The 25,798-nt window shown below is 41.7% G+C and overlaps 1 protein-coding gene across 1 annotated transcript in view; it reads right to left on the bottom strand.

Moving 5' to 3' along the window:
• The window catches only part of LOC145414888 (zwei Ig domain protein zig-8-like), a 548,874-nt gene that overhangs the window by 335,288 nt on the left and 187,788 nt on the right, over window positions 1-25,798 (bottom strand). The window contains exon 2 of the mRNA XM_080284305.1: window positions 19,934-20,106. Coding sequence (XP_080140431.1) covers window positions 19,934-20,106 — 173 coding nt within the window. The remainder of the gene's footprint in view (window positions 1-19,933; window positions 20,107-25,798) is intronic.

The raw sequence follows: 25,798 nt of genomic DNA, 5'->3' as shown, positions 1-25,798 counted from the left end.
TCCATCCTGCATTTCTGACTATTTATTTCCTCCCTTTCAGTGTTTATTTTTCATTCTCTCGTTCTGAGTACTTTCCCTCATCTCTCCCCGTCCACCTCTTTATTTTTCTCCAGTAATGTCCCTCTATGTTTTATCATATACCCACTAATCACCTCTATTCTTCTTCATCCATGGTACTTTATGACGCCTCGTTATCACTAATTCACCTCTTTATTCTTTCTAATTCATGATCCCTCATCCATTTGTCATCTTCTGTCGCCTAATTTACCTCTTTCTTCTCTTCCGGTCATTCTCCCCCATCTCATCATTGTTCTCCATATTCACGTCATTTATCTTTTCCAGTCTTGCTCATTTAACTCTTTCAGTCTGATGATGCTTTTTATATTGCTAACTTCAGCCGGTTTTAGTCAGTGTGTGGAGAGAAATCAAGCTGCAGGGAGCTAAAAATCATACTCCGTTACTACAAAATTAATGTTCTCCCCTGGGCTAAATTAGGTCGTCTGAAAATAGCAAAAATCAAGAATATGTCATTGTGTTGAACTGGCCAATTCTTATTTCTGTTCTCTCTAAACCACCCATTTTCACTTTTCCCATCCATGTTTACCACTTGTGTATTTTTCCTTATTCACCTCATTCCTTCTTTTTTATTTAGGTTCCGTTGTCTCGCATCCATTTTTTTCTTTCATGGTCATCCGTACATCCTCATTTATTTGTCACCTTTACCCCTCTCCTTCCTCCTCTCTCCATCCTTTTCATTGTTCTCTGTCCATGTTCTTCACTCTTTCACCTTTTCATTTTAACTCTAACTCAGCATTTAATTCTTCAGTCACTCCGCTAATTATCACATTTTCTTCATATAGCTTTTTCATTCTTCTCCAAGCATTCACCTTACATTCATTAACTCGCCTTTTTCTATCTGTAATAATGCCCCTTCTTCTTTTTACTTTTATCCCTAAGGCAAGTTCCTTCACCTCATATTTCTTTCTGCCTTATTATTATTCTCAAGCTTATTCTTTAGCACTTTTGGACTAATTAACCTCTTTCGTATTTTCCAGCCATGCCACCGCTTTACTCAGTCTTTCCTAACTCATACTTTTATCTTCTTCTGTCATATTTCATTATTCTTCATCTTCTTCCTAAGTCTTGGTTTTAATAGGCTTCAGTCACGCTTTTATATTTCATATATATTTCAATTTTGTGTTGTTATTCAGCCAGGCTCTTTCACCTTTCATTTCACTCAGTACACCTCTATATGTTCTTAATCACCATCATCATCATCATTATCATCATCATCACCACCTTTTATTTCACTCAGTACACCACTATATGTTCTTAATCACCATCATCATCATCATCATCATCATCATCATCATCGTCATCAACTTATTCCTCTCCACACAGTCGCCATTCTTGCCACAATTACCCCTGTTTATCAGTCTCAGAATTAACCATGCTCTTTCATCTGCTATCTTGTATGCCCTCATTAACCTTTCATTGTTACTCAGCCAAGCTCCTCCAGTTCATCTCTTCACCCTGTCCTTCTATTCTTGTATCATTCTATTTTATCTTCCTATCTACCATTAACTTTTCCTTTGTATTTTGCAAGATAACCAGTGTGCATTCTAAGTCTCTAAACAAAAGCTTTCTTCTTCAGTTAGGGAGAATATTCAGGAAACTCTCTATAGTCCGTTTTATGCTTCTTGGCGATTGAGTGGCTGACTTAACCACTTCGCTACGATGGCGTATTAATTTTCTTTTTTGCTTCTCCTCTCTTCCTACCTTAATTCCTCCATTCTTCTTCTTAATGTGGCTCTTCTTCGTCCGTCATCTCTACTCACCATCCTTCCTCCACTCCTTTCCGTCCTTTCATCCCCCTTGTGTAGCTCCCTCCCTCCTTCAATTCCTTCACTCCATTTCTTCCTTCCTTCCTTTTCTTCCTACCTTCCATAACTCCTTCCCTCCTTTACCTCGTCCTACTTCTGTTTCTGCTTTCCTCGGCCTCGTTCCTTTGAGCTAATATTTTCCTTGTCAGACTCTACTCTTAATTGTGTTAGCATTGTGAGGCGATGTTAATGAATTTCCACGAGAGAGAGAGAGAGAGAGAGAGAGAGAGAATTTTAACGAGTACAGCCAGCAATTCGAAAGAGAAAACAAAACTATGAACATGTCGAGAGAGAAAGAAAGGGAGAGAGGGAGAAAGAAAATGGGGACTTACAAAGAATACTAACGAAGACAGCCAGCGATTAAGACCGAGAGAAAGAGGAAGAAAAAAAAAGACAGACTTAAAGAGACAGAAGAAGAGGACAAGAATGACAGAACGACCTGACAAGAATGAGATCAAGAGAGAGAAAGAGTAAGAGGAAAAGATGCAAAGACGTTGACGCAAAGTTGGTGAAGAAAAAGTGAAAGATCAACTGAGAGAGAGAGAGAGAGAGAGAGAGAGAGAGAGAGAGAATGAAGATATTTACAGAAAGTTGGTCAAGAAAAATGAAAGGACGACTATGAATCAGGAAGGGGAGAGAGAGAGAGAGAGAGAGAGAGAGAGAGAGACTCATAAAATTTACAAACCAAACAAACCCGAAACCTCCCGTGCCACCCAAAAATAAGAAACACAGACAAGGATAAGAAAGAGAGAGTGAGAAAGTGAAAGAATAATTCCAGCACCTCCTCCTCCTCCTCCAGTCCACTTTCTGTTGACCTTCTCGAGAATATTGGACAAGTCGCGAGTACATTTTTCCGTTCACCGGGCGAGTTTTGTAGGGCCGAACGGAAATTGTGTAGCTCGTTGGGGAGGGTGTATTGTGCTGATGGTGATGATGGTGGAGGTGGTGGTTGTGGTGCTGATCGTGAAGGGGGTGCTGCTGCTGATGATGGGAGTGATGATGCCGCTGGTGAAGGGGAAAAGAGTGACAGTGGTGATGATGATATGGGTAATGATGACTGTTTTGGTAGGCACAGTAAACGAGTTATTGTGGAGACTGATGATAAATGGCGGTGGCAGCGGTGGTGATAATGGTTAAGTTGCCTACGTCGAATGGATGGTGGTGTCGGTATTGATGAAGTGATTGTGTAGACTGACAATGATGATGATGATGGTGGTGGTGGTGATGGTGGTGGTGCGGGGGAGGGAGGAGTTTTTCAGTCCAAACAAATTTGTGTACGCCACTGCGGGGGGATGGGTGTTGTTGAGGGGCCCTGTGGTGATGGCGATGGTGGTGGTGATGGCGATGGTGGTGGTGATGGCTATGATCGTGGTGATGGCGATGGTGGTGGTGATGGTGATGGGCGTGGTGGCAATGTTGTGATGTTGGTGGTGGTCTTGATATGGACTGATGTAAAGGCTTTATAAATCTGTGGAAAATGATGAAGGTGATTACTAAGAGCTGATGATGATGATGATGATAATGATGATGATGATTGTGGTGGTGTTGACTGGGAGGAAGTTATTCTGTGTAGAGATATTATTATTATTGTAGTATTGGTGACAATGGAAGTGACGGTGGCGAAAGGACAAGTAAATGTAATGTTAGTGATGCTGATGGCTAATGCTAAATCATCATCACCATCATCGTCTTCATCATCTTCAAAATTTCGACCTTTTTCCCACCTAAGGATGTGGTAACAAAGAACCCAGATAATAAGAAAACACAATGAAAATATGAGTGGGAGAGATACTTATTATTAACAGTAACCCCGGTCTACTAAGCAGGTCATTCAGCAATCAATCAGGTTCCCGGAATCCTGGCCACAACTCAAATGCCAAACCAACTGTACATAATCTTACGCTACGAAGTAAGAGACAACAGAACCGTCATCCGATTTTGTTCACATCAGGAACCTCTGATGAACTGAACACCTCCTGAGGGTCATTGTTTTACCTTTCCTATAGAACCCAATGTTTTAGGTCTGGGTGGCGTTAGACTATTTTAGGTTTAGGTACGGCCATGGGTGTGCAGTCATCTTTTCCTTTATATCTGTGTGTGTGTGTGTGTGTGTGTGTGTGTGTGTGTGTGTGTGTGTGTGTGTGTGTGTGTGTGTGTGTGTGTGTGTGTGTGTGTGTGTGTGTGTGTGTGTGTGTGTGTGTGTGTGTGAGAGAGAGAGAGAGAGAGAGAGAGAGAGAGAGAGAGAGAGAGGCATGGTGGAGCGAAGGGGGTGGAGAGAGACAGTAGGTATGATAGATGTTTTAATATCATGAGGGTTCTGCCTGTCAGGTGTGGGGCTGAGTAATGGTGGTGACTGATGGCTATCTTCCACACACACACACACACACACACACACACACACACACACACACACACACACACACACACACACACACACACACACTACCGAATGAAATAGTGTGTGCCAAAACAATTCATAAATTTAAGGATATGTGTGATAAAAGTGACTTGACACACGGGACAGTACGAGCTTGACTCATTCAAGATACATAAAAACAATTAGGTAAGAACACACATTTTCGGTATTTCACCGCCATAAATGCAGTGTGCAGACATGAAGTGGGCTACGGACCTTTGTCAGAAAAAAAAAAAAAAAGACTAGCTCCGTCGACACCACTGAACTACACACACACTCTCTCTCTCTCTCTCTCTCTCTCTCTCTCTCTGATGAAACACTGATATCACCTGACGATTTTGCTCGGCTTAGGAGAGATTGTTGAACTGGAGGTGTTAGATCCTTTCAAAGGTAGGGGTTCTCCCTGGAATTAAGTAATATGACAGTCTCTGTTCGAATCAAACAGTCGACTCTGAAATGAAGCCACAAGTAGGCCTACTGTTATTGCCACAATAACCTGAAGTGGACCTCTATGCATCAAATACCTTATCTGGTCACGTAGTTAGATTAGTGTTGTAGTGTTATTAGTGTCATCAGTGCTGATATTATGTTATGACACAGTGAATCATTCTGCTGATACTAGTAAGTAAGCGTAAACCTCTGTATAATGACACCAAGGCATAGAGTGATGTTCTTCGAAACACTCTTAATTCTTAATGTCTGTTGGGACTGATTATAACAATAAACAGAGGCATAATGCAGATATTATACAACTTCATAAATTCAGTGTTCAGTGTCTGATAACAATGACTTATGAAATATCTTTGCTATATCCATTAATTCTCCCATGCATAATTCTACAGTAAGCTTGTTCGGCAACTCGCCCACATTCATGCTTAACTGACAAATATAGTATGTCAGCCTGAGTGTTTAGTATGCAACTCATCGGAGTTCCCTGTAAAGATATATTTATATTTTTTGCTATATTTCCCTACAGTAGTTGGTACATACAAGACTTGAATTTGGCTCGTGTTGTCTACCTGATCTACATGTACTGGTCACCGTATGTCAACGTGCTGTACAGGTCATACCAGATCCTCTTCGTCGGGTATCAGACCCGGCGACTTGCTTCCAAAGAGTGTAAATATATTCCCCAAGAAAGAACGAGCTGTTGTGGCTGCCGTGCCAAGGGGGTGATGTGTACACAGCGCTAATAGTTGTGGGTTAAGTCACAATTCAAGGTACAAATATACAGCACTGAGGCACAATCGATCGGTTTGTGTTTATTCGTTATTTAGTACACACTTGAAGGTTGTCTGCTCTGCTACGCCAGTCTGGATAAAGGTCGTGCGTTCTTCGCATCGAGTCGAATACCCTAGGGGTGGTTGGGGACTTTTCCATTAGGCTATGTAATGTCACCAAAGGTGCAGGATGGCCACCTGCCCTTAATCTTTGACGATGCAAATGATTATACTTAGTGGTTTTATTCTAGGTAACGCCTAGAGGATCTTAACCATGATGCTCATCTCCGTAACTTAAGTCACCGTGCCTGTGGCGGGTTATTATCCCAACATCCTGGGATACAAGGCCACTGCATGATCCAAGTTATCACAGGTACCTCCCTAGGTGTTACCCCAAGTACTGTTTTTACATACCAACCCACAAAGGTGGATGTACACTAAAGTCGAGTGACACACGCTGCCTCCACGAACTCTGGCGCTAACAGGCTGGAGCTACGCAGTCATCTGGTGAATCGGGGAATGTGTTCTGTTGGATTATTCCAGTTACCTCGGACAACTTCATTCACTGTGTGGGTTTTTTTTTTTTTTTGGGGGGGGAGGGCAGTGAAAAGTGTATCTACACCCCCAGTTAGACAATGTCTCCTGATCAGAATAAGATCAAGTAGAAATACCACGACTAAAAAACAAAAACAAAAAAAACAAAAACAAAATAGATTCCAGGCGTTGACTTATTTTCATGGCTTGTCTCAGCTGTGCAAAACCGTTTAGTGTTAGTCTCAACAAAACAAGTGACCTAAGAACGTCCGTAGCAGCGAACGACTTAACTGCTTGACAATTTGGTTACTTCGGTTTCATTGTAGCTACTGCCAGACGATACTATACATATATGAGCGAAAATATTGTACATACATACATACATACTGTACATACATACATATATACACACTTTTATAAACTGTATTTTATATACTTTTCAGTACATTGTAGGAAGGACACAAGTCAAGAGTGAGAGCAGTGGAAATGAGTTATTTAAGAGGAGCCTGTGGAGTCACGTGGAGAGACAGGCTGACGAATGAGGATATAAAGGAGCGTTGTGGTGTGGATGTGGATGTGTTAGGAAGCGTTATGAGGAACACACTGAGGTGGTTTGGCCATGTGGAGAGGATGGAGGGTGAAAGACTGACGAAGAGAGTGTATGTGAGTGAGGTGGAGGGGGGAAGAGGGAGGGGGAGGCCGAGGATGAGATGGAGGGATGGGGTGGAGAGGTATATGAGAGAGGGGGGTGTGAGTTGGGAGCAGGGCAGTGAAATGGCGGGGGACAGGGCGACTTGGAGGCGATTTGTTTGTGGCCACCCCAAACGGGATTGAGGCGTCTGGCAATAGATAGATAGATAGATAGTACTAAAGGCGCGCCACCTCGTTCCACCCTTACAATCCTCTCTCTCTCTCTCTCTCTCTCTCTCTCTCTCTCTCTCTCTCTCTCTCAGCCTATACCCGGCCTGAAGTAAATGCCCGGCTTTCACACAGATCGCTCGCTATTATTCACGTGTGTGTGTGTGTGTGTGTGTGTGTGTGTGTGTGTGTGTGTGTGTGTGTGTGTGTGTGTGTGTGTGTGTGTGTGTCTGGATACGTTTGGACCTGTGTCTGGGTTGGTGATTGTGTAAATGTATGCATGTATGTATGTATGTATGTGAGGACGTACTATATGTATGTGTGTGTATATTTGTACGCACATACTTATGTATGTTTATGCATGCCTGTATGTTTAGGCTATGCATGCATGTATGTATGAGTGTGTGTGAATGCGTGTGTGCATTTGTGTACGTGTGTTGCTCTGTGTAGGCGTGAATGAATGAATGTTTTTGAGTGTATATGCAATTGTTTTTCTACGTTCGTTTGCTCACGGCAGGTCTATTTATATATATAGCTGTGTTTTACTTACTTCTGTGTCTATGCAGTCGTCTGTGTGTGTGTGTGTGTGTGTGTGTGTGTGTGTGTGTGTGTGTGTGTGTGTGTGTGTGTGTGTGTGTGTGTGCGCGCGCGCACACACACACACACATACGCATACACTTCCTGGCTCACTGAGCTGGGCGAGTGGAGAGAGGGATCCAGGTTTTATCCTTTGCAATTAATTTGGCCATGTCAGGAGATCAGCTATAGAAATTTCTCTTTACCCTTCAACTTTCCATGAATTCTTGCAGCAATTAATCGTTTGTGTAGTGGGCTTTCCTTCACTGGTATTATGTGTCCAACTTTAGCAGGTGAACAACTCGAGTGTGCCACAGCTCACAACCACTGCATGGGTTTGTCCAGTGGTTGAGATACGTGTCAGTACCCTGGAAACTCAATCAAGTAGTCAGACCTATGTCAGAAAATATTCTCGGGCGTGTTTAAGTCACTGCTAAGGCTGACGCGGCTATCAGTTAAAATAAAATAATGAACACTGGCGAAGTACAGGTAGCATTTAATCCAAAGTTATCGATAAATGATGATACTCTTGATACATGGCACACCCTGTGATGTCACCCATTTAAGTCCGCCTTCTCAGCCGTCAACCCTCACTCCTCTACATGAAAGACCGGTAGTGCTAGGCTGCGTGTAGGGGTTTTTCTGTTTTCTTTTTCTTTTCTTTCTTTTTTTTTACATTCCGCCGTTTCCTAGTTTATGTGTGTATATGAATTAGTGACAGAGCGACGGTTTACACGGAGAATCTGTGGAGTCTTACTTAATGATGTTCCGAATCTCGAAAGTTGTCATCTGTAGGTAAGTCATATTATTATAAGAAGGTTCCTCCCCCATTTTTCACCTTTCATATATCACAAAGCTGCCCTGCATAGTTACACTTTTTGTTGTCTTCACGAATTCCGTCATCTCAGGTTATCATGCTACGAAGACATAGGCGAATAACGTAAAGAATTGCTGAAATACAGGAAGGACACAAGAGACATAATCTGACCGACCTGGGATTTCTGGGCGTAGCTTCTTGAATATCTTCTTACTATCACGTCTACCAACTTCTCATCGACTTTCTCTCTTGCATACCACTTCCTTGTTTTGATACTGCCAACGTGAATACCATGTTATCAATACACTGAGTACCGCAACCTTTACTAAGCACTGCTACTGTTGTTTACGTTCATGAATCTGACCCCTGAATAATTCTTGACCACTCGGTAAGCGTGACCTTTCAGTAGCTAGAGGTCCTGACGTCATCATGACCATTATCGCGTCACTGTAATTACGCTCATTATTGTTGCTGTTATTATCGCGCTTGTCACGGTGGCGATGTAACTGATTTGGCGTTTTGTTGCTGTTATTTTTGTTGTCTTTGTGTTGTTATTGATTAAGTGTTGCTACTGTTACTCTAGCTGTTGTCTTGGTGTTGGAGTTGTTGATTTAGTGTTGCTGTTGTTAATTTTGTTGTTGTCTATGAGTTGGTGTTATTGATCTTGTGTTGCTGCCGTTATCTTTGCTCTTGTTATTCAGTTGGTGTTACTGATTAGTGTTGCTGCTGTTACTTTTGCTCTTATTGTGTTTGTGTTACTGTGTTGCTTCTGTTATTTGTGCTCTAGTCGTTGTGGTAGTTTTATTGATTTTGTGATGCTGCTGTTGTTAGTCTCTTGTAACTGTGCTGGTGTTAATGAGTTAGTGTATATGAGTGTCTGTATGATGTGTTATCAGTTTTTGTGTTTGCTATTTTCGTCAAAGGGTGTTGTTATTATTGTGATGTTAGTCATTTTTATTATATTTAATTATTACATTCAAATAGGAGCCATTGTTACGCCTCTAAAATTTATGTTGCACATAACTGACTTAATTAAACCGTTTTAGGTTTTACCGTGTGTAAAAAGGTGTGTATAGAATGTGAATCATGTTACCAGTTTGTTGTGAATATATGACTGTTAATTTGTAACTCTGTGTGAGACTGCGTATAGATCTGGGAATCGATCAATATATTAACAGGTGAGACTGTACAGTATGTGAAATTGTAAGAGCACAACTTTGTTTGCGAGTTGTAATCGGTCTGAAAATACTGTGCCACACTTGGAGAAGTTTGCTAGGAAGATAGAACTCTTCATACCACCTGGGAGCTTTTCAGGTATGATGAAGGTCCAGGTCGAGCCTAAACAGTTCTTCCCAACAGACAACCTTGTAGATGTGGGTATCGATATTCATTTGAACACCTCGCGCCACTGTGATACTAGACACTAAATAACCTGTTCGTTTTTACCTGACGGAGAGGGGTCCATCCAACTACTAGAATACTAAGTTGTGGTTATGAGGCTGGTGAAAGTTTCATTTATTACCAGTTAAATCAACACTTCAATCTGACTACGCTTGGTCATCACCTGAGCTGTCAGAGGTTAGGGATCTTCGTCAGGTTAGATCATACGTGCCACTGTTGGTATATTCGTGTGCGAAAAAATATATTAAACACACTAATCACGTAATACCTCGTTTACAGCAGGTTGTTCATTATGCTATCATGTTAAAAATAATGGGATGATTACTTAATGGGCAAGATTTATGTTATGCACGACACATATTTACATTAAAGATACAGTAATTGGGACCCCTTTTAAGACCACTGGGGGGGCAATATAACTTATCACATCATGTAATTTATCACATGTTTGCGGGCTTCTGGCCTTTGGTTCCTTTTCTTACATAAAAAAAAGGTAACAAGATAATGATCATTATTATCGAAATTTTGCAATGAATGGATCAGTGTTGGTTACATCTAATTACTCTAACTCGGAAGCTCTCTCTTAGCTGGATTTTTTGGCCTTCGCAAGGATGAAATGATATATGACGTAATTCTAGTGAAGGGGTAAGCAACAAAGAACTTCATCAACAGCTGTAAAGGCGCCTGATCACGCACCGAAGCTTACACCTAAACTTATATCTACACCCACAGCTACATCCGCAACTACACCCACACCCACAGCTGAGCTCACACCAAAACCCACCCACTCACCCACCCACCCATACACACACACACACACACACACACACACACACACACATTGTTCAAGCTACTCACTTTTTTCACTGATTCCTCACGTCCCCCGTCTGTTGTGTTCACGGTCCCCAGGTTTAGAACCACTGTTATACAAAATACTTTTCATGTAATAATTACCCAAACCTCAATGCATTTGTACAGAAAAAATGACTGCTTTGTTTGGCAGTATGTAATTAAGTGAGCAGTTTTCTCGTGAGTGAAGTTTATCAAGTTCAATTACAGACTCAGCTCACAGACGAACATTTAAAAAAATAATTTCAGAGTTCCGACAACGTACATTCCTTCAAGTTTTGGCTTGTCAAAGGCATCCGAGCGCAGGTGCCTTATTAAAAAAAAACAGGAACACTGACTGAAACTGAATACATCCTAGTTCTATTTTTTTTTTTTTCCTCAGCTTGAATCACGAGTAAATAGCTGTGGATAAACGTGCATCTTTCTGTAACAGCTCATCATATACTGTACCAAGGATATTCGTTTCACAATGCGAGGATAGGACTTCCGTACACAAAGCATCATATCGCAAATATAAATGTTCATTAATGCAATAACTATTATCGGTCATTACACAGGTAATTATTTATTGTGTCATTACAGTGTTTACTAAAATAGACGGCAATTAATTTATACTAACACGCATCTAGTCTGCAAAAAATACCTTCAGAATCATCCCAAAGCAGCCGCCGGATCGATGCCAAAATCATTATTCGGTCCACCTAGTCAGAAAAGCCACCCAGGCCTGCTGTGAAAAATTAATGTAAACGTTGGGTGTAGTGGTGGCCAGGGGTTAAGTGGATTCCAGTTCGGTGTTTTTCTGCGTGTTTGAGCTGGGGTTTGTGGTAATTTTTGACATACAGGAAGTCTGGTTGGTGTGTGTGAGTGTGTGTGTGTGTGTGTGTGTGTGTGAGATATATATATATATATATATATATATATAGAGAGAGAGAGAGAGAGAGAGAGAGAGAGAGAGAGAGAGAGAGAGAGAATGATTTTTTGTAAAGGGGGGAGGGGGCTATTTTGTTCATGTGTGTGTACGTGTGCTTGAGCTCATATACATATGCATACGCAGCATGTGCGTGTGTGGAAAGCTTTATTAGGTTCGTGTGGGGGAGCATTCATGATGCAGGTAATTGAATGAGTTTGATTTAATCGTGTGTGTGTGTGTGTGTGTGTGTGTGTGTGTGTGTGTGTGTGTGTGTGTGTGTGTGTGTGTGTGTGTGTGTGTGTGTGTGTGTGTGTGTGTGTGTGTGTGTGTGTGTGTCATTGTTGTGCACGAACACGGAAACAATAGTAAATGACATTCTCTCTCTCTTTCTCTCTCTCTCTCTCTCGCTCTCTCTCTCTCTCTCTCTCTCTCTCTCTCTCTCTCTCTCTCTCTCTCTCTCTCTCTCTCTCTCTCTCTCTCTGTCAGACGCATGCAAGCCACTGCATTACTGCTAGTAACCACAACAAGCCACTTTCCATCATGTATTCGTCCACGTTGTCCTTCTATCTCTTTTTCGGTCATATCATTCTTCAAACACATTGACTCAGGCCAGAGAATAAGTCATTTAAAAGAAGCTATCCTGAGCAAACATTATATATAAATGCACAAATTATTAGATGAGATTTTTCACTATCATAATCATCATTATCACCATAGTAATCATCGTCGTCGTCGTCGTCGTCGTCGTTGGGGTCGTAATTATCACGATGATCACACCACCATAAACATTACGAGTCAGAATTTCAGCGAATCCTTTTACTAATATTTCAGGGAAAAAATAATTTTGAAAATATTAATATTTAAATAATATAATTCTGCCCTGTTACACAACAACTACTGTAGTGATAAATGATACCTCTGGCTATGAAACATTTCTTGCAATCGTAGTGCATTACACAGACGCGCGCGCACACGCGCGCACGCACACACACACACACACACACACACACACACACACACACACACACACACACACACACACACACACACACACACACAAATGCACGCACACGGACATAAACATGCATATACGAGTACACACACTCATACATACATGGACAAGCACTCATACACACATTTGCACTCATAAAAACACACACATACACAAGCACACACATACACACACACACACACACACACACATGGACACACTCATACACCCATATGCAATCAGAAAAACACACATACATACACGAACACACACACACACACACACACACACACACACACACACACACACACACACACACACACACACACAATTCATTAACAGCAGATCAACCATTAATAAAACTCCCTCCGTCACGCTTCCCCAAAAATAAATGGTATCCGCAATTAATTAAAATAAAAGGTGCATCAATTGGGCTGCCCTCAACAACAAAAATAAATATCTAAAAAAAAAAACTAATTATTCAGATGAAAGAGAAATTATTGAATGAAAATCGAGAGAAAATTATTAAAATAGAGAATGACTGGTTGATTTGCAAGTATATAAAAGGGAGTGCAAGAAATTAATCAATAAATATAGAAGTTATGATAGAGAGTTACTGAGGGTATAACTCAGTAGTTCTACTTGACCCTTTGCATCAACAATAATTAACCAAGGGGGCACAGGAAAATCAAATAAAAAATAAAAATAACTAAAACAGAATAACTACAGGTATGGGAATAATTGTGTAGTTTAGTCTATCTATTCTATCTATTGCCAGACGCCTCAATCCCGTTTGGGGTGGCCACAAACAAATCGCCTCCAAGTCGCTCTGTCCCCCGCCATATCACTCCCCTGCTCCCAACTCACACCCCCCTCTCTCATATACCTCTCCACCCCATCTCTCCATCTCATCCTCGGCCTCCCCCTCCCTCTTTCCCCCTTCACCTCACTCACATACACTCTCTTCGTCAGTCTTTCACCCTCCATCCTCTCCACATGGCCAAACCACCTCAGTGTGTTCCTCATAACGCTTCCTATCACATCCACATCAACACCACAACGCTCCTTTATATCCTCATTCGTCAGCCTGTCTCTCCATGTGACTCCACAGGCTCCTCTTAAATAACTCATTTCCACGGCTCTCACTCTTGACTTGTGTCCTTCCAACAACGTCCAAGCTTCACTTCCGTACGTTAGAGTTGGTATCACAATACTGTCATGTAGTAACTTTTTCACTTCCATGCTCACTTCCCTGTTTCTTATCACTGCTTTCAAAGAACCAGCAACCTTTCTTCCCTGCTGTACCCTTTCAAGCACTTCACCCTCCAAACCTCCATCCTTACTCATCACACTACCCAAGTACTTAAACGTACTCACATTTTCCAATTCCTCACCATCCAACCTCGCTGTACATTCACTGACTTCACCTCTCTCAAAGACCATCACTTTACTCTTCCCTACATTCACCTTTAGATTCCGTTTCTTACACACTCTCCCAAACTCATCCACCAAGCCTTGCAGCTCCCCTTCGTCTTCACTCAACAACACGGTATCATCTGCAAACAACAGTACAGGGAGTTTCCAAACACTATCCTCTCTCACCAGGGCCACTCCAACATCCACTACCCTACCTTGTACCTCTTTTACTACCCCATCCATGTACAGATTGAACAACCATGGAGACATGACGCATCCCTGTTTCAAACCAACTTTCAAAGAGAAAAATTCACTTAGTTCACCATCCACACGCACTGCAGCCTTCGCACCATCGTACATACTCTTCACAGCATTCAACAACTTCCCATCTATTCCATATATTTTTAACACTTTCCACAATCCTAGTCTATCCACCCTGTCATATGCTTTCTCCAAATCCATGAAAGCCGCATACAACTTCTTTCCCTTCTCTAGAAACTTTTCCACTAAAGATCTGAGAATGAATATCTGATCTACACAACCTCTTCCCTTCCTAAAGCCTCCCTGTTCTTCTCCAACTAATTTCTCTGTTCTTTCCCTAACTCTGTCAATAAGTATCCTACCATATACTTTTCCTATTATACTAAGAAGACAAATGCCCCTATGATTACCACACACTTCTTTTTCCCCTTTTCCTTTGTACAAGGGAATAATTATACCTGACTTCCAATCCTCCGGGACTCTACCTTCCTCCCAGGCCAATCTGCACATCTTCCACATCCATTCTACTACTATCTCTCCCCCATGCTTCAGCATTTCACCACACACTCCATCAATTCCTGGGGCTTTCCCTGATTTAACTTTCTTCATTGCTTCCACAACTTCTATCCTACTGATTTCTTCCTGTCTGCTCACCTCCCTCCTTCTCCCGGCCATTCCCCAGCCACTTATACTCGCATTACTTCCATCCTCCACGTTCAGCAATTCCTTAAAGTGTTCTCTCCATCTGCTCACTTTTTCTCCCTTCTCCACTACTAATCTACCATTTTTATCTTTCACTCCCCTGAGGCGTTTTATTTGGAAGATCTTCCCATTTTATTTTTTTATTTTTTTTAGTTCACTCCTACTACCTTCCGACGATTTTCTTCACATTTATATTAAGATGACTCGTTGCTTAGGCCATTTCTTCCGCGTTCAGACGAATTTTTCAACCTTTATTACACTGACGCTGTGCTGATGTTGTTCTTGCTTCCCAAAGATGATTTGTTTTACTAGTGTGTATCTGACAATGGTTTATTTTTAGTTTGTTGCCACCTCCAGACGATTTTATTCATCCCTTTTAATGATAACATTGTTTTATTGCTTACTTGTGTTACCTAAGCACGGCTGTGTCTACTCTCTTATAAGAAAGACGATTTTATTTACTTTATTCGCAGTTCTCCTGACGACTTTATTCCGTTTAGGAGTTATTATAGTACCTCAGTGAATAAAAAAAAAAAAAAAAATCTACAGTTTAGGCACCACAACAACAACGAGCACTTGGACTGCTACACCCGCACCCACCGACCTAACTTTTTACTTTACTCTGTGACCTTGACCTTCGACCGATTGCTATCAAAACCCAATTACTTCATTTTTGGCTGACTCTTATCTCTTCCACGAAAGCTGAGCCAAAACATATGAAAAATAAGTTGACCTCGTCCTGTGATGTACTCTTTTCACCTCTCCCTATGACACTGCCCTTCAAGTGTCGTCAATACCAACCTGTCTAATCCTTGCCTTACTTTTAAACGTTCCACAAACTTTGGTTTAGATTGAACAAAAGCTGTTTAAGTTGACCTTGCCATGTGACCATGACTTCTGCCCCCATTGTTCTCAAAAGCAGAAGGTTATCCCCTTATCTGGTAATAACCCCTTCTATCAAGCTGGTTCAAATCATATAAAAATGGTCTTACTGCGTTCACAACATAGGCACACGGGTCCAACCTTGACCATATCCTGTGAGCTTGAAAAATGACAATATTCTAAAGAAGAAACCCTCCTTACTTGCACTACCCTCCAAGTTTAGCGAATAAAGGATCAAAACTGCTAAGGCTGACCTAGTCATGTGACCAACACCTCTGACAAATTGTTCTAAAAACAGTAAGTCAACCCACTGGATGTTGTTCTACTCCTCCACCAAATTTGCTAAAATCGGACAAAAACTGTTTGAGTTATTTTGTTCACACACACACACACACACACACACACACACACACACACACACGAGTAAAACATAACACCCGCTCCTGCTTCGCATGTGCTGGTGTAATGAAAATTCCCCTCGCATCATTAACCATGTCATGAGTCATGAATAATGATGGACACAAAAATCGTTCATGCCACACGGAGACACGAGTGGATAAATGATGAGTAATTCAGGATAAATGGGTTAGCTTCTCGTTAAATATAAATTGGTGGTATTAATTTACTCGACGGGTCATTGCTATCGCCAGTAATTATCATAAACTCATAAGTAAGCAGATAAGTTGTTACATTAGAAGGTCGGGGAAACAGTAACCGAAAATACTGAGACAAACAATAACTTATGTGTATGTAATGAATGATATCAGTAACTGGGTTAATAGCACACAGAATGAATGTTCAAGTGCTGATTGATAAAGGTAAGTATACAAATAAGAAACGGCAGTATAGTTATTGGTAGATAATAAAAATCAGTGGCAAATACTTAAAAATGTATGTGGATTTTTCATCTCTTGTGTATTCTCTCGTATTTTATTCAAGCTACTATTTACAAATCAGAGAGTCATGGGAGCTTAAGTGTGGATACCATTTAATCTTGTACTCAGGAAAATTGTAGCATTCTGTTCAAGACGATGTTATTTACCAGAGAGTGAGTCATAGCAGCCTGAGTATTAATAAAGAATAAAGAATATATGGCCTCTTAAATAATTATGTCGATTAACCTCCAATGACACACGCTTTCTCACCTGCATAAAATCGTCTGGCGTTAGCTGGAATACAGTGCTACAGTCTTCCCAACCATGAAAGGCTTATTGTTAACTGTATTAATTCTCAGGTTCTTACGACTCACTCAGGTTAATAAATTCGTCTGGCGTTAACTGGAAAAAATACCAGAGTTGTCCCACAATGAGGAGATTAGTGGGTTGAAAATTTGCTGATTAATAAAAATCCAAACAGTGATGGAATTTGTGTTCATTCTGGATCATAATCGAAGTATACTACCTGAATGAAATTAATATATGATGATAAAAATATGCCTAAGCGGGTAGGGAGATGCTAACTGATAAATGAATTACCGGTTTGATTAGAGCAAATGATGGCATGATATTACTCTGTTATTATTTACAGGAAACGGATTAAATACCATTATCATCAAAATGACATTAACCGGAATAAATGTACCACCACCGTCATCATCATACTCATCATTGTCTCCTATTCCCATTATTATCTATGGGTTGGGTGTGTTCCAGGATCTGACACAATGCCTAAGTCTTCAATATCATCACAGTAGGTTGCTCTGTGTGACGCCACTGATAGCCCAATGTTCTCTTCCCTTCCCTCCCGACAGTCGAAGTAATATGCTCTGTCCCACGAGCACTATGAACCGCATTTATCTATAGATCGATAGGTTAATAAGGTGAGGTCAGGTACTTTGAAACCCTGAATTGCGAGCGAATGAATGTATGACCCATTTCACCGGTTAATCTTTTGATAATTTTCCTAATTTTGTGTTTTTCCGTTCCTGTTTCTCAATCTCTCACTCCCCACGTACAGGTATTAGTGATAAAGAGGTTTATGATGATGATGAACTTCAAAGGTTTATGGAACACATGTTTTTGTTAAGTAATAAATGATCACTCCCCCCAAATTACAGCCATTAAGTTTACTATTAAACATTCATAGATATCTGATATTTGCTGAAATGGCTAAATCACCATCTCAAAAATAATTAATAGATACACACTCCTATACATTTATACCACACTAATTTTAAATATTGGTGGATACTAGTGACTAACAAACACCTCAGTCTGCTAGCTGGTTAATGATCACCCACCTATTAATCTACCCACAGTTAATTACCAAGGGCCGTATTCTCGTGGGATTGGCAGACTCCCTACCACCTTTTCCGTAGCTTTTTATTGTGTATCTTATGTCTTAATTATATTTTATCAATGTACTGTTATAATATTGACATTTCGGCAATTCCAGATCTGACAAAAAGTGGGTATTATGCATGCAATAATCTCCAGTAACACTGGTTATCTGGAGTACTTGTCCTCAAAGGGATATGAACCCGCGTCCATTGGGACGCCCCTCTACCTACAACTTGGCAGACATCTGGAAAGGAAGTGATTTTTAAATCAGTTTTGTTTAAAATAAGATTTTTTATTTCTTTTTTAAGAACATCTTGCATTTGTCTTCTTCTAGCTTCCATTATGTCATTCTGGCTCATTCGATTCACCCTCAGATCTATCTATCTATCTATCTATAGCCCGACGCCCTAATCCCGCAAAGGGTGGCCGCAGACAAAACGCCTCCAAGTCACTCTGTCACCCACCATTTGACTCCCCTCCCCCCAACTCACCCCCCCTTCCCTCATATACCTCTCAACTCCATCCCTCCACCTCATCCTCGGTCTACCCCTCCCTCTCCCTCCCTCCACCTCACCCACATACACCCTCTTAGTCAGTCTTTCACTCTCCATCCTCTCCACATGTCCAAACCACCTCAGTGTATTTCTCCTAATCTTTTCAACCACATCCACATCTACCCCACAACGTTCCTTCACTTCTTCATTCGTCAACCTGTCCCTCCATGTCACTCCACATGCTCCTCTCAAGTAACTCATTTCCACTGCTCTCACTCTTGACTTGTTCCCCTCTTGCAAGGTCCACGCCTCGCTTCCATACGTCAGGGTAGGGATCACAATACCATCATGCAGAGACTTCTTAACTTCCATACTCACTTCCCTATTTCTCATCACTGCTTTCAGCATGCCTACAACCTTCCTTCCCTGCTGTACCCTTTCACGCAATTCATCCCCCAAAGTTCCATCCTTACTCATCACACTACCCAAGTACTTGAATGCACTCACATTCTCCATATCCTCACCATCCAACCTCACTGCACACTCTGTGACTTCATTCCTCTCAAACACCATAACTTTACTTTTGTTTACATTAACTTTCAGCTTCCTCCTCCTACACACTGTCCCAAATTCATTCACCAAACCTTGCAACTCCCATTCATCTTCACTCAACAATACTGTATCATCAGCAAACAGCAACACCGGAAGCTTCCAAATCTCACCCTCATTCATTAGGGCCACCCCCACATCCACTGCCCTACCTTGTACCTCCTTTACGACCCCATCCATATATATATTAAACAGCCATGGAGACATTACACACCCCTGTTTCAGTCCCACATTGAGATCAAAGAACTCACTCAGCTCACCATCCACTCGCACCGTAGCCCTAGCTCCCTCGTACATACTCTTCACAGCACTCAACAATTTCCCCTCCACTCCATATATTCTTAATACCTTCCACATACCTTTCCTATCTATTCTGTCATAAGCTTTCTCCAAGTCCATGAAGGCAGCGTACACTTTCCTTCCCTCAGATAACTGGAATATTGTGGCGTTAACTGTAACAAAATATGAGAGTTGCTCCTACCATAAGAGAGTCAATCGTGACAGTATTAACTCTGAAAATCTTGTGACTCCTTCTCAGGTAAATAAAATATTTATCGTTAGCTGTAATGGAGTAAAACTGTTCCGACCATGAGAAACAAAACAAAATTCCATACTCTGAATTCTGCACCTACGGAAAAGGTACAAGGGAGTCAAGCAAGGTTTTTGAGTACATGTCCATGAGAATATGACCCTTGGTTTGACTGGTTACCAAAGACCCTCATTTCTAGATCGTAAGTAAGGGTCATCAAATTATATTCTATCACGACATCGTATTCATGTTGTGAGTTATCTAGTTCCTCCAGATGAACTATAGAAACTACTAAAAACGACTCACCATTTCCTCGCCGAAGAAGTGTGTGTAGCACTTGATGGATGCGGTGCCCCCCAACTGCGCCACCACCTCTGTGTTGTTCTGGCTCTCAGGGGTGATCTCGGCCAGGCTCGCTCCCCGCTGCCGTTTGGGGTACTCGTGTGGGGCGGTGATCTCGTGCCGCCGCCCCCTCACGTCTGCAGGAGGAGGGAAAGCGAGGGGAGTTAGATAGGGAGAAAAGAGGAGAGCAGTGATAGATTGGATGGATCAGAGAGAAGTGGTGGAGGAAAGAGAGGTTAGATGGGCCGAAAAGAAGAGAGCAATGATAGATTGGATGGATCAGACAGAAGCGGTGGAGGGGAGAGAGGTGGGAAGATGGAGAGAAAATAAAAGAGCAGTGAAAGACAGAAGTGGAGAGCGGAAAGAGAAGTGGTTAGGTGGTGAGAAGAAAAGACAACAAGAGAGATTGTTGGAGTGAGAAAAGAGAGATTTAAAGAGAGGGGTTGGTTAGATGGGAAGTAAGGGAGAGAACAGTGATCGAATGGCGGGGTAAGATGCAAGAGAATTTAATGAGGGAGTTATGAGACTGAATGATGACTGAGAAGAAGAAAGACGTATGGCAGGACAGGGAGAAGCGAGGTGTGCCTATTCCAACGCCCCCTCACGTATGGCGGAGAAGGCAGAAAGGTGTGGCTGGATGGGAGGGAAGGATCGGCATAAGATATTGTAGGAAGGGGATATACCGACGGAAGAGGGGATCTGAAAAAGAGGAGGATTTGATGGTGGAACCCCAGAGGGAATAGTGTTCCATTAGTGGACTGGGACCAGAGAGAATATAAAGAGAGAATGATTAGGTGAGGGAACATACAAAGAAAGAAGATTTATTGGTGAAGGAAGATCAGAGAGAATTGAAAGAGGATAATGAAGGTGCGGATGGAGTAGATTAATGCCTACCGACTGAACTAGGTTGATTACGGCAGACATTCAAATTTGAGGAGGGTTAATGGACAGAACAGAATAGAGAAAGGAGATACAAGGTTAAGTACACACTAATTACAGTTCAGGGACAGTCCGTGTAGAGACAGGAGAGCAGACAGAGAAAAGTAGTGGACTGACTGGATTATTTGAGAGAGAATTTTAAGAGATGGTGCGGGGGGAGGAGAAAGGGTTAAATGCCCAAAATACTGTAGAGTAAATGAAAGAGACAGAATGGTAGGGTAATGAAAAGCAAAAGAGAATTAATAGAGGAATAGCTGAAAGAAAAACTGAGCAAAGACGGGGAGTGGATTTAGAACGGTTGAGGAGAAAAGAGGGTCAGACAGAAAGAGGTGATAAGAACTAAATTGGAGGAGTAATACAAACGAAAATTTAGAGAGGAATATGTGAGTGAAGAAATTTGGAGAAGGGAAGTGAATGCCAGAAGCCTAGAGGAGAGAGAAGACTGAGTAGGGTAACAGAGGGAGTGTATTGTAGGGAGAGGTTCAAACGAGGGAAAGATACATCAAAGAGACCTGGATGAAAAAGAGCCTTGTTGTAGACGGAGGATGAGTGGGTAGATGTGAACAGAGTGGTAGAGAGACGCCTGATATGTGTGATGACGTAGGTGTCAGAGAGGAAGGCAAACACACTTACTGGAATGACAAGTATTTTCCTCCCTATGTCCTACCTCCAGACGATTTTCTTCATATCAGAGAGACATTTCGGACTGTAGGTGTTAAATTACAGCATTCATGAAACCCTTCAGTAAGGTGCTAATCTTTCCTAAGTTAAATAAAATAACTTGGTGCAAGCCTAGAATAAAATTTAAAAATATATTCGTATTACAGGTGTATAATAAGGACACACACACACACACACACACACACACACACACACACACACACACACACACACACACACACACACACAGACTGGGGAGGTATGACAAAACAGAATTTAAAGTTTAGAGTGAGGTGAAGCAGGGAAGGAAGGGTCATCTCACAATCTTAACTTTAAAACAGTGGCAAAGGTGAAACAATATCATTAACCTTTGACGGCCAGGAATGGAACACCTGTTTATTATAAGTGGTAAGCCTGCATCCCACATTCACAGAGTTTAGTCAGCAATAAAATGAATGGGTCTTGGATTTGGCTCTCTCTTATCTTGCTTTTGTTTTTTCTTGGAGGGATCAATCTTGAGGGCTTCTGGCCCTTGGTTCCAACTTCCCTGCATTAATAAAAGTGATACAAAACAATCCGATATATTCTATAACCATACCACGCTCAGACATTCATCAACAATTGCAATCTTCACCACACCTTTGTTTTCTCATTATAATTAATAAGGCCCCTAGAGTGAGGCTCAGGTGTGGGAAACGGGATGCGAGGGTGTTAGTTGGAAATATTGTTGTTCACACTTTCCTCAAAACCCGTCAGCATTTTTGGCAACAAAGTGGGGCGCGGGAATTCAACAATGTTTGTATCAGTGTCGGCAAAAGTTTGGCTAAAAGTTGCCGACATTGCTGGAAACAGAGGTGAAGTAAACACAGTCCCAATTTAACAATACGATTCCGTCGAGCGAGGGCGCTTTGTTTTCCAGCAGCCACGGACACAGGCAATGAGTCTGGTATTTATTAAAATGATTGATAGGCATCTTTAGATTCAAATCCAGTTTCTAAATACTGCTAAAGGTCGTATCTTAAGTGCCATGGGAGTGTTCGCATCACTTCTTCCTCAGCGATTTAGTTTGCTTCATTCATCATCATAATTTCGTGTAGGTTACATGCCTCGGTATAATGTGTGCAATATAACATTTATTAGGTACACCAGTGAGAGCTTACTGAATGTGTAAGCTTCTTTGGTTATTATTATTTTAGCTCAATCACTTAACTGAGCAAGCTATTGACTAGTTCTCCCACTAACATGATTCCTCTTTCTGTTTTCTACACCTTACCTCACCCATCATGAGCTGTGGAAAATGTGGCCTTCATGATGGTAATAATAATGATGATGATGATGATGATGATGATGATGATGATGATGATGATGTTGATGATGATGCTAGTGTTAATGTACTGAAGTTAAATATAGCCTTGTGAGAATACTAAAACTGCTGAAGGTTAACACTCTGTAATATCCGACATTACCTTCTCAACTTGGGGCGTAATTTTACCTCCGCATCAAACACACTGCGGTAAAAGTCCCAGGAGAGAGAGAGAGAGAGAGAGAGAGAGAGGGTCACAAGCTAGATGAAAGTAAAGGCACCATGCTAACATATTCCCATTACCTGATTGGTATATATGTGTGCGTTTAAGTCATGCATACACAGCAGGTCTGAAAACATACATACACAGGACGTCTTGCGCATATATATTTTGTGTAAGGCTAAGTCCAATATTTCTCTCTCTCTCTCTCTCTCTGTATTATTTATATGCAGTACATATATTAACACACACACACACACACACACACACACACACACACACACACACACACACGTCAGTCACCAGATTGGCATTAACACCGAACCCTCAAGTCTGAAATATGCCAAGGCTGTCTCGAAATCTTACTCGAGACAGATGTAATGATAGTAGTGGGGATTTACTTATGACATGTCTTCTGGCCTTGTGAAAGATGTATTGCACTTACCTTGACGAAAATTAGTTATTCACATTGTTCCCTGCTCCAGCCGGGAATCAAACTCGAATCTAAAAACAGCTGTCCACGTTTCTACAATTTTTGCATGGGAATAGAGCGCGTGAAGGCATGTAAATCTATACATAAACTCTTTAATACAGTGTGTGTGTGTGTGTGTGTGTGTGTGTGTGTGTGTAGATAGATAGACAGATACATACTGTAAGCCTAAAAATACCGTGTGTGCAAAAGTAAATGGAGCATTTAGGAGAGTATATAGTGTGAGTGAGTGTATATATATATATATATATATATATATATATATATATATATATATATATATATATATATATATATTCTTCAGACTGTGTACTCTCCAATACACACCATAAACTCTCTACATAGTCTTCAGCACACTTTTCCATACACACTATGAATTCCTCAACATACACCCCAAACACTCTACGCACTTTCCTACCCGCAGTCTCCTATCACATGCTCTATAAACCCTCCTGATCTCTCCAAAACATTCTCCAGTATTAACTGATCCCTCCCCCCCTCCATATACACATACGTCTTCCACCCTGCCCTCTACTCTGCTACACATTATCCTTCCCATGCACTCTACTATAACGTACAAGTATGTGTAGTCTTCTAAATCTCCTCTTACAATACTTCGATTTACACTGCCCTCCCACACTCCCCAACACATAGTCACACACACTGTGGTACACATACTTACTCCCTAAATTCTCAACTCTCTCTCTCTCTCTCTCTCTCTCCTCTCACACACACACACACACACACACACACACACACACACACACACACATCCCCCCTCACTCTCTCTCTCTCTCTCTCTCTCTCTCTCTCTCTCTCTCACACACACACACACACACACACACACACATATCCCCACCACACACACTCCCTCCAACCTACTCTCTCCCACATATACTCACCGCCCTATACACACACTTAAAATATCTCAAACGCTTCCTTCCACATACCGTATAAACTCCCAATTCCCCCTCCCCACACACACTCTACGCACCCTCCTACGCCCTCTCTCTCTCGTCTTTGGAGAGGGCAGTGAGAAAGTCAATTTGTGGATGTGTTATCGGAATTTTAAAAGCTTTTCTTGCCCCCCCCCACTCTCCTTCCCCTTTTCCTTCTTCCCTTTTCCTCTCTTCTTTCCTCTTCCTTCTTCCCTCCTCCCTCTCCCCCCTCCTCGTTCTTCTAACTTCCCTCCTACACTTTTCTCCTTCTCCTCTCCTTCTTCCTCTATTGTGCACGCTGCTCCCCCTTTCCTTGTTTCTTCTTCATTTATTCTCCTCCTCCTCCTATTCTTCCCTTCTTCTTTCTCCTTTTCCTTTTCATCATTATCATCTTTCATTTTCCCCCATCCACCCTCCCTCCCCTTTTCCTTTTCCCCTCCCCATTTCTCCATCTTCTTCCTCCTACTTTTTACCCCTCCCCATCTTTCCCCACCTTCTTCCTCCCACTTTTTCTTCCTCTATCTCCTCTCTTTATCACCATCATTCACCCTCACTCGCCTTGCTTTCCCCTTTTCCTCTTTTCCCTACCTATCCCCCTCCTTCATCCAGCTACTCTCTCTTCTTCCTTCTTCTCCTCCTCCTCCTCCTCTTCTCTCAACCACTAACGTCCCCGCTTTCCTCCTCCTCCTCCTCCTCTTCGTCTTCCATTTCCTCCTCCTCCTCCAGCCTTTCTTTCTTTCCTTCCTACCTTCCCCTTTCTCTTTACTTCTCGGCTTGCTTCACCTCTCATTATCAACCTCCTTCCCTCACCTCTTCCTCCTTCTGTGTTTCATTTTTTCCGACCCTCTCCCTCGTCTCCTCACCTGTTCACCCATCCCCCTCGTCTTCCTCCCCCTTCTTCCTTTATTCTTCTTTCGTCTCTTCCTGCCTCCTTGCGTTCTCTCTTCCCTCCCATTGCTCTTCAATTCCTCACCCTTCGCCTGTTGTGGAGAGAGAGAGAGAGAGAGAGAGAGAGAGAGAGAGAGAGAGAGAGAGAGTTTATGGTAGGGTTTGTAGAATTTCTGATAGCTTTCCGTGTTTTTATGGCCCCATTTTATTTTGCATTTTAAAAGCCAAATTATCCCCCTCATTTCAATATATATCAATGATGTTTTTATGCTGGTTTCTTGGCTTGTTTTTCTTGTGTTATACTAAAAGTGAATTGTTATAAACCTATCATTCTGTATTTCTGCTTTTTTATGTTTAGGTTTTCATTGATTTATTTATTATTTATTATTTT

This window comes from Coenobita brevimanus, chromosome 101 (assembly GCF_032717465.1).
Source record: "Coenobita brevimanus isolate Jiangsu-jjx chromosome 101, ASM3271746v2, whole genome shotgun sequence".
Taxonomy (NCBI): Eukaryota; Metazoa; Arthropoda; class Malacostraca; order Decapoda; family Coenobitidae; genus Coenobita; species Coenobita brevimanus.
This window is presented reverse-complemented; position numbering and strand designations above follow the sequence as displayed.